Source organism: Mizuhopecten yessoensis, unplaced genomic scaffold (genome assembly GCF_002113885.1).
Source record: "Mizuhopecten yessoensis strain PY_sf001 unplaced genomic scaffold, ASM211388v2 scaffold7285, whole genome shotgun sequence".
Classification (NCBI taxonomy): Eukaryota; Metazoa; Mollusca; class Bivalvia; order Pectinida; family Pectinidae; genus Mizuhopecten; species Mizuhopecten yessoensis.
Genome location: NW_018406971.1, coordinates 189,677 through 200,501, shown reverse-complemented (window position 1 = coordinate 200,501; position 10,825 = coordinate 189,677). Strand labels below are relative to the sequence as shown.

The 10,825-nt window shown below is 37.7% G+C and overlaps 1 protein-coding gene across 1 annotated transcript in view; it reads left to right on the top strand.

Moving 5' to 3' along the window:
• The window catches only part of LOC110453431, a 20,278-nt gene extending 9,815 nt beyond the window's left edge, over nucleotides 1-10,463 (top strand). The window contains exons 3-6 of the mRNA XM_021502374.1: nucleotides 1,824-1,867; nucleotides 3,875-4,400; nucleotides 8,048-8,152; nucleotides 10,340-10,463. Coding sequence (XP_021358049.1) covers nucleotides 1,824-1,867; nucleotides 3,875-4,400; nucleotides 8,048-8,152; nucleotides 10,340-10,441 — 777 coding nt within the window. The 3' untranslated portion in view covers nucleotides 10,442-10,463. The remainder of the gene's footprint in view (nucleotides 1-1,823; nucleotides 1,868-3,874; nucleotides 4,401-8,047; nucleotides 8,153-10,339) is intronic.
• Nucleotides 10,464-10,825: the final 362 nt, after the last annotated feature.

The following is a 10,825-nucleotide window of genomic DNA, read 5'->3' as shown; positions in this document are numbered from 1 at the left end:
ATATTCAAGGTCACAGGGGTCAAATATGTTAAAAACTTTAAACAACTTCTTCTCAATAACCAAAATGCCCAGGGTGATAATATTTCGTCAGTAGCATGCTGAGATAAAGGGCTACAAAGTTTGTTCAAATGAATGACCTTCACCCATATTCAAGGTCACAGGGGTCAAATATGTTAAACACTTTAAACAACTTCTTCTCAATAACCAAAATGCCCAGGGTGATAATATTTCGTCAGTAGCATGCTGAGATAAAGGGCTACAAAGTTTGTTCAAATGAATGACCTTCACCCATATTCAAGGTCACAGGGGTCAAATATGTTAAAAACTTTAAACAACTTCTTCTCAATGACCAAAATGCCCAGGGTGATGATATTTGGCCAGTAGCATGCTGAGATGAAGGGCTACAAAGTTTGTACAAATGAATGACCTTCACTTACTAGCTCACCTGGGCCAAAGGGCCAAGTGAGCTAATGGCATGGTGCGGCGTCCGTCCGGCGTCCGTCCGGGGTCAACTTTTTACTTTAAACAACTTCTTCTGAATAACCAAGAGGCTCAGGCTGATGATATTTATCCAGTAGCATGCTGGGATAAAGGGCTACCAAGTTTGTTCAAATGAATGACCTTTGCCCATTTTCAAGGTCACAGGGGTTAAATATGTTAAAATCTTTAAACAACTTCTTCTGAATAACCAGAAGGCCCAGGATGATGATATTTGGCCAATAACATGCTAGGATGAAGCACTACCAAGTTTGTTCAAATGAATGACCTTCACCTTTATTTAAGGTCACAAGGGGGTCAAATATGTTCAAACTTTTAAACAATTTCTCCTTAATAACCAAGAGGTCTAGGGTGTTGATATTTGGCCAATAACATGCTAGAATGAAGCACTACCAAGTTTGTTCAAATGAATGACCTTTGCCCATATTCAAGGTCACATGGGTCAAATATGTTTAAATCTTTAAACAACTTCTTCTGAATAACCAAAGGGTCTAGGGTGATGCTATTTGGCCTGTAGCATGCTGGGATGAAGGGTTACAAAGTTTGTTCAAATGAATGACCTTCATCCATATTCAAGGTCACAGGGGTCAATTTTTAGCTCACCTGGCCCGAAGGGCCAAGTGAGTTTATGGCATGGTGCAGCGTCCGTCGTCCGTCCGGCGTCCGTTCGGCGTCCGTTCGGCGTCAACTGAATTTTACCCATATTCAAGGTCAAACAGGATTTATTGTCTTGAAAAACAACTTCTTCTGAATAACCAAATTGCACAGGATGATGATATCTAGCAAGTAGCATGCTTGGATGAACAGTTACCAAGTTTGTTCAAAAGAATGACCTTGACTCATATTCAAGGCCACAGTTGTCAAATATGTTCAAAAAAACTGTTAACGACTTTTTCTGAATAACAAAAAAGCAGATGTAGAGCTATCAAGTTAATGTTCATATGAATGACCTTGACACACTTTCAAATGACCTCCTCTCAATAAACAAAAGGTTTCAACTTAATGACCTTGTTAGACTTTCAAGGGCACAGGGATCAAATGTGTTAAATCTTTGAATGACTTTGAATCAAAGATACTGATATTTTGCTCTCCATGAGAAAATCTTGTCATGATTGCATTGAAGGTGAGCAATACATGCCCTCTCTGCCTCTTGTTTGATTTTTTTACAATACTCAATTCCACTGTCCAACGAATCTGTCAATATTCCTATTTGAATTTTTTTTAAAAATCTGTTAACATAATAATCTGTTAACATAATTTTATTGTGGAAATGTTAATAAATATCTGTTCAATGCTATTAACATCAGAATTTGAATTTGTTTCAGGATCACCGCATTCCAAAAGGTTTCATGTCCAGAAGGACAAAGAGGTGGGTTAAGAAATTTGTAACTCAACTCAAAATGATGTCTACTATAAGTATATTTACTAACAACTATTACAAGTATATTTACTAACATCTATTATAAGTATATTTACTAACAACTATTAAAAGTATATTTACTAACATCTATTATAAGTATATTTTCTAACAACTATTATAAGTATATTTACTAACATATACTACAATTATATTTACTAACAACTATTACAAGTATATTTACTAACATCTATTATAAGTATATTTTCTAACAACTATTACAAGTATATTGACTAACATATACTACAATTATATTTACTAACATCTATTACAAGTATATTTACTTAACATCTATTACAGGCATATTTACTTAACATCTATTACAAGTATATATGCTAACATCTATTACAAATATATTTACTAACATCTATTACAAATATATTTACTAACATCTATTGCAAGTATATTTACTAACATCTATTGCAAGTATATTTACTTCACATAAATTACAAGTATATTTACTAACATCTACTACAAGTATATTTATTAACATCTATTACAAGTATATTTACTAGCATCTATTACAAGTATATTTACTCACATCTATTACAAAAATATTTACTTACATCTATTACAAGTATATTTACTAACATCTATTACAATTATATTTACTAAACATCTATTACAAGTATATTTACTTAACATCTATTACAAGTATATTTACTAACAACTATTACAAGTATATTTACTAACATCTATTACAATTATATTTATTAATAACTATTACAAGTATATTTACTAACATCTATTATTTACTAACATCTATTACAATTATATTTACTAACATCTATTGAAAGTATATTTACTAACAACTATTATAAGTATATTTACTAACATCTATTACAATTATATTTACTAATAACTATTTCAAGTATATTTACTAACATCTATTACAAGTACTGTATATGTACTTAACATCTATTACAATTTCAATTCAATTTTGTATAAACAGAGGGTGTGGCTTTCCTAGGGCAGAGGGTTTGGGCCAATTAGGGAGAACAAAGGGGAAAATGTTTAAAATCCCTCTTCTCCTGTATGAATGGAAGGATTTGAACCATCTTTTAGTCTAGAACATCTTTGGGTAAGGGGAATACACTTTTGTATAAACGAAAGGTGTGGCCACTCTGGGTGCAGAGGTGTGGCCACTCTGGGTGCGGAGGTGTGGCCACTCTGGGTGCGGAGGTGTGGCCACTCTGGGTGCGGAGGTGTGGCCACTCTGGGTGCGGAGGTGTGGCCACTCTGGGTGCGGAGGTGTGGCCACTCTGGGTGCGGAGGTGTGGCCACTCTGGGTGCGGAGGTGTGGCCACTCTGGGTGCGGAGGTGTGGCCACTCTGGGTGCGGAGGTGTGGCCACTCTGGGTGCGGAGGTGTGGCCACTCTGGGTGCGGAGGTGTGGCCACTCTGGGTGCGGAGGTGTGGCCACTCTGGGTGCGGAGGAGTGGCCACTCTGGGTGCGGAGGAGTGGCCACTCTGGGTGCAGAGGAGTGGCCACTCTGGGTGTGGAGGAGTGGCCACTCTGGGTGCGGAGGAGTGGGAATTTGAGGTTAATTCTTTAAAATTCTTCTCCTTCAGTTTGGTTGGAGGAATTTGTGTAGAGCATCCTTTGGTGAAGGTGACTGAATTTGGTATAAGTAGAGAATTGCTTTTAGGGGGCAGAGGGGTGGGCTGAATAGGGGAAATTGAAGTTGATGTTTAAAATCAACTCCAATTCATGGAGGAAGAAGGGAGTGACCTTATAAGGTATAGGTGTTGCTGACAGATAGAGCCAATATTTGGAAATAATTGTTATATGTAATAAGAAATTTTTTCCATGGTTGCTTAAATGGTTATCAAGGTGAGCGATACAGACCCTCTAGGCCTCTTGTTCAATGCGTCTTTTAATGAGAATATTTGTCAATGGTTGCTTAAATATCCGATGAGTGATACAGGCCCTTTGGGCCTCTTTTTTTCTTACTTGTAGTCCATCTGACCTTGAGGCTGACTTTGAAGACAACCAGGATTATGACAGTACAGTTAGCCAACCTGAGACCAATTTGACATTAATTGGAAAATCGGATTCCACAGAATCCAACCATGTACACAGTCCAATGTTGGGACATGGACGAGGCATGTTTGTGCCGTCCCACCATGTGTCTGCTGAACCTTTTATACACTTCAGCTCTCATAACACCAGTAATCCAGATTCTAAGCCCCCCACACCTTCCCCATATGCTGGACTGGGCCGCCAGAGTAGGTATGGAATTGCCACGAATGCAGCACGGTGCCGGAAAACAGAACTAAATAGCACAGATACTAAGGACTTGCCTGTGATAAGGCCTTTGACATCCGTGATAAATCGCTATCAGGAACGAAAATCGGACAGTGACAATAACGGTTTCAGTGGATACCGGCACCATGACCCAGAACACCTGCCAGGGTCAGTGATGAGCCACAGACCCTTCCTTAATCAGTCTCTAAAGGAGGATGAAAAGATTAAGCTAGAGCAGGTGGGTATATGGTAGTTAGTTGTAGTCCGTGTCCATCAGACCATACCTACAGTGATACATTATATGTGTATTATGACTAGAAAGTGTTATATTACCACAGGTCATCACACCCAGACCACTGTTGAACTAATAAAGTGTCTTCACATCTTGAGCAATTTTTTAGGACTGATGAGCTTTTGTTAATGTGCTATGGTGCAATGTCTGTTGTCCTTAAAACATTTCACGTCTGTCATCCGTCAGTCAACTTTTTCTTCTGAACGACCTCTTCTGAAGAACTGTAGGACCTAGGGTCATGCTATTTGTCCAGTAGGTACCTGGGATGGAGTGCTATAAAGTTTCCTCATTAAAACGACCTTGACCTACTTTCAATATATTAAGAACCATTTGAACTAGAGTCAGGATAGCTGGGTATGTTATGTAGACCAGCAGTGCGAATATTTTTCTTTAGAACAGTAATGAGGTCAAAGGTCAACTTTAAATGCTAGTCGGGGGTCAAATGTCAACTTTGGTTAAAGCTTTAACAATCTCCTTCTCAAGTTCCATAAGGCCCAGGGTCATGATATTTGGCCAGTAGGTGCCTGGGATCTAGTGCTATAAAGTTTCCTCATTAAAATGTCCTTGACCTACTTTTAAGGTCACAGGGTACAAATATGTTAAAAACTTCAAACAACAATATATTAAGAACCATTTGAACTAGAGTCATGATACTTGGGTATGTTATGTAGAACAGCAGTTCAAATATTTTTCTCATTAACAGTTATGAGGTCAAAGGTCAACTTTAAGTGCAAGTCTGGGTCAAAGGTCAACATGGGTCGAAGGCTTTAGCAATCTTCTCAAATTCCATAAGGCTCAGGGTCATGATATTTGGCCAGTAGGTACCTGGGATGGAGTGCTATAAAGTTGTTTCCTTATTAAAATGACCTTGACCTACTTTAAAGGTCACAGGGGTACAAATATGTTAAAAACTTCAAACAACAATATCCTAAGAACCATTTGGACTAGAGTCATGATACTTTGGTATGTTATGTAGACCAGCTGTGTGAATTGTTTTCTTTATTACAGTAATGAGGTCAAAAGTCAACTTTAAGAGCAAGTCGGAAGTCAAAGCTCAAAATGAATAACCATAAGACACAGGATAATGATATTTGGCCAGTAACATGCTGGGGTAAAGGGCTACTATGTCTGTTCAAATGAATGACCTTGACTTATATTCAAGGTTACCAGGATCAAATATGTTTGAAACCTTGAAACTACTTCTTCTGAATAACCAAAAGGTGCAGGATGATGATATTCGGCCGGTAACATGATTGGATAAAGGGCTATAAACTTTGTTAAAATGAATGATCTTGACCTATATTTAAGGTCACAGGGGTCAAATATGTTCAAAATCTTAAACACCTTCTTCTGAATAACCATGAGGCCCAGGATGTTTGGCCAGCATGCCAATCTCAATAAAGAAAAGGTCAAGGGTAGTGATATATTTGGCAAGTTGCATCCCAAGATGAAGGGCTGTAAAGTTTGTTCATTGTAATGACCTTGTTTCACTTTCAAGGTCACAGGGGTCAAATTTATTAACATCTTTTAACAGGTTCTTTTAAATGATAATTATAGTCATAACTACTGATATTTTGCCTATAGCTTTACTTTAGATCACTTTTAAGGTTACAAGTGTGAAATTTATACCAGGTGAGCGATGCAGGCCCATTGGGCCTCTTGTTTCAAAAAATCCTGCAACTGGTCCTTTGGTCTATGGCATTCTTTGGCAAAAAAGTCTCAATGTTGTTTAAATAGAAGATGAAAATCTCATTGCCCTAGACATTTGATTAGTTAGGGTTGTACCCACATATTTTTAAAACCATCCCACCATTATCAGATGGTGGGAAGGTGGGCTATTCTAATTAACATTCCATCTGTCCGTCCTTCCTTAAACAATTCTTGTTAGCATTATTTCTCAGAAAGAACTAAGGAATCTTTCTCAAATCTCACATGGTCTGTAGTAACGAATATGGAACTTGGAGACTGATCAGAAAACTAAGATGGCCGACAGGCAGTCATCTTGAATTTGAAAGTTAAAGTTTGCTAGAGCTATTTCTCAGAAAGGACTGGAGGGATCTTTCTCAAATTGCATATGATGGTTCCCTATGGTCCCTAGTGACACATGAAACATTTTTTGGCTGATTGAAAAACTAAGATGGCTGGTGGCCATATCGCATTTGGGAGTAAAATATATGTTATCGCTCTTTCTCAGAATGCACTTTAGGGGTCTTTCTCATATTTGATATGTAGGTTCCCCCTGGTCCTTAGTTGTGCATATTAACTTTTGAGACTGATCAGAAGAACAAGATGGCTGCCAGGCTAACTGATCAAACAGATAAAGAGAAAAGAAGACAAAAGATTGAACTGACATAGAACTACCGAAGATGGTACGATGGTGGGTGCCAAGATACCATAGTTCAAGTTTGTGAGCACTATATTGTAGAAGAGAACTAGCGTGATCTCACAGGAAAGTTCCCCATCGTCCCTAGTTACGCATATCATATTTTGGTACTGATAAAAAAACCAAGATGGCTGAAAAATGGCTATCTTGGATTTTGACAGCTCCAGTTTATTATCAGTATTTTTCAAGTAGTACTTTACACATCTTTCTCAAACTTCAGACAGCAACTTCGCTTTGAAAGAACAATGTCATACAAAGCAGTAAGAAAGTTTACGCAAAGTGCGTTTACTGTTTACATGACTCGATCCAACATATGAAAGTAAAGAAGAGGAAAGATCTATCTTACATAAGAACCCATGGAGATGGTATGGTATGATGGTTGGCACCCTCTTGGTACAATGGTGGGTGCGCTATGCCCTCTTGGTGCAATGTTCTCCAACAGTGTTAGAGGTTTACACGACGAGTTTCTTTCTAACCTCTTAACTGCCCATAGCTGATTAGCCCAATGTTAATGATTACATTTTCAAAGTTTGGATTTAGAAAAAGTATATCGTGTTTACATACATTTAAATGTTCAACAGGGTCCAATAAATATTACTTTCCATAAATTCATGATTAAATGAGAAGAATTTCATGTCAAAGACATAAATAATGAGTTTTTCCTCTTTTCGAAGTGAAGCACAAAACATTTGCCATGATTTTCCGGTTAATACAAAAATGGATTACATGTAATGTTCTACAAGCGTATATACAAACAAACTACATTTCAATTTGTTCCGTTTGCAATCCCCCCTGCTATTTTGTATCAACCAAAGAAGCCATATTGTAAAAGTAGGTCAAAGAAGTGCTACAACAACATGGACATGTATTTTGTGTGTTCGGTAATATGATATATATTTGTGTATGCAGCATACATATGAGATCTAAGTTATATGCGCAGTGAGTAAACATAGTGGTCATGAACTGTGAACCAATTAATTGAGTTTTTCAAGCTGATTTTGTTCCACCGAGATTTCGGACAGAATCTGCATTGAAGAATTAGTGATTCGGAAATAAGAGGTAGCAGCCGGCAAAATCATATCCGATAGAAAAAAGGCTGACCAGCAGCCTCTTATGTCATAGGAGTAGGTGCGGTGCGATTTGGTGGGCCTTGGATCTCTTGTTCAGATAGTGTTGATGTCTGCTATTTACATATAACTTGATTTTACAGTTGTTGGAAAAAGAAAAAGAAGAAAACAGGAAGTTGAAGGAGATGTTGGAATCAAAAGATAAGAAAATTGCTGAACTGGAAAAGGAAGTATCTTCATTAAACAAGGTTGTTATGACTTTGGCATTATTGTAAGGTCAATGTTTGTCATGTGCTTGTACTAGGGCAGAAATACCTAAATTACTTTAAGAAATATTCTTGTATTCAGATGAATTACACTTACATATCTAACATCTAACACCTGAATCTAAATTGAAATATTTTTTTATAAACAAGGATGTCTGATGTCTTAGTTTTTAGTTCATCTGGCCCAAGGGCGAACTGAGCTTATGCCGTGGTGTAACATCCTGGGATCTTCTGATGTTAACATTTTCTTTTAAACCACTATATTCTTCTCCATAGGCACAGAGTGATGATATTTGGCCAGTAACATGATTAGATAGAAGGCTGTTTCGTTCAAATGAGTTACCTTGACCTGATAGCAAGGCCAAATTGATAACTTTGTTAAAACGTTCAATTGACTTAAGAATGATGAAAGAGGCCTGCCAAAGTTCATGATTTTTAGCTCACCTTCCCGAAAGGGATTCAGTTTTGTATAAAGTGATGAGGGTGTGGTAAATAAAACAACTTATTAAAAGAAAAACTAAGGGCCATATCTACCACATCTACGTGACAAGGACAACCCCTCCTCCCCCTTAAATTTAATAAGTAATGGGCGGGTCTGTCTTGAACGTTCTTTGAAAATGAAACAAATCATTTTGAAAAATTCTGGGGAGAACCCTGGATGTGTGTATATTGTTATGCCCTGTGGTACTCGTGTTAGTATGTCAGATTGGTAGTGAACGGGTGTATATTGTTCCTACCTATGGTACTCATGTTAGTATGTCAGATTGGTAGTGAACGGGTGTATATTGTTCCTACCTATGGTACTCATGTTAGTATGTCAGATTGGTAGTGAACGGGTGTATATTGTTCCTACCTATGGTACTCATGTTAGTATGTCAGATTGGTAGTGAACGGGTGTATATTGTTCCTACCTATGGTACTCATGTTAGTATGTCAGATTGGTAGTGAACGGGTGTATATTGTTCCTACCTATGGTACTCATGTTAGTATGTCAGATTGGTAGTGAACGGGTGTATATTGTTCCTACCTATGGTACTCATGTTAGTATGTCAGATTGGTAGTGAACGGGTGTGTATTGTTTTTACCCATGGCTCTTGATGGAGGAGGTATATAAGGTTAAATAAAACAAATCAGAGCTAACAAATGAGTATTGCACCGGTATTTACATTTCTGTTAGCCCAGCAAATATGGAGGTGGAAGGAAACAAGACTCACATCAGAGTACATGTAAAATGTATATTTTGCTTCCTTGCGATTCTTTTTGAAGTCCACATATCAAACGTCAAGCTCAGCTATATGGGCAGATTGCTTCTTGATGATTATGGGTGATATATTGCCACAAGACGGGGCCCTTACTGACTTGTCAGTGTTCTAGTTTCTTTTTCATTTGGCAACATCGATAACATCAGTTTTTACATAAATCAGGTGACCGTTAAGGCCCATAGGCCTCTTGTTTGAGGTTTCTTTTACCATTCCTTTTATGTTCACAAAAACAATCCAGACAAATTATTGCTAATAACAAACTGAAAGGACTTCATTTACTCCATATAAATGAAACTTAGAGTTGCCACCAATCCTAACATTTATAAAATCAATCTGTAAGCCTCCTATAAAATCAACCTGTAAGCCTTCTCAACCTGTAAGCCTCCTATAAAATCAACCTGTAAGCCTTCTATAAAATTCCATATTCTGTTGTTCAGGAAATGACATTGTTTGGATGAGTTGAGAAATATGTCTTCAGCATTTTGATGTATTGTTTGGCATGGAATGGATACAAATGTATCACCCTACCGACTGATCTAGAGAGAATTCCCCTGAAGCTCATTTAGTAAACATAAGAGAGGTAGAATCAGAGGTTCTGGGTTCAAACCTTAGTACGAAACATAAAAAAATGGCCTTCATCATTCCTGAAATTTGTTTTTTAGACGGGTATAATGGAAACTCATCCAATCTTACGCTCAAAAATTTCAATCGAAAAAATATTCTGGCATGCTATTACAGATTATTTATTTTTTTATTGTTTCCAGCATATGAAAAGAGTGAAACATTTATTGTTGTTTGTAAGAAAAGCTTTAACTACTGAGCAAAGCATTTGCAACACCTCCATATATTTGAAAAAGTAATTATCAAAGGTTCTTTACATTAAAACATTATTTTATTTAAATTTCAGGATCTTGAAGACTTTGATGACGAGAACCAGAAATTGGTGTTGGAAAATAACTCACTGATCCGGGCAGTGTCAAATCTCAGTATCACAAGTACACCTGTGTAGGACAGCAATACCCCTGTCTATCCCTAACAACCACTGTGTCACACGTACACCTGTGTAGGACAGCCTTACCCCTGTCTATCCCTAACAATCTCAGTATAACACATTCACCTGTGTAGGACAGCCATACCACTGTCTATCCCTAATAGCCTCAGTATCACACGTACACTTGTGTCAGACAGCCAAACCCCTGTCTATCCCTAACAACCTCAGTATCACGCGTACACCTGTGTAGGACAGCCATACCACTGTCTATCCCTAACAACCACTGTGTCACACGTACACCTGTGTAGGACAGCCTTACCACTGTCTATCCCTAATAACCTCAGTATCACACGTATACCTGTGTAGGACAGCAATACCCCTGTCTATCCCTAACAACCTCAG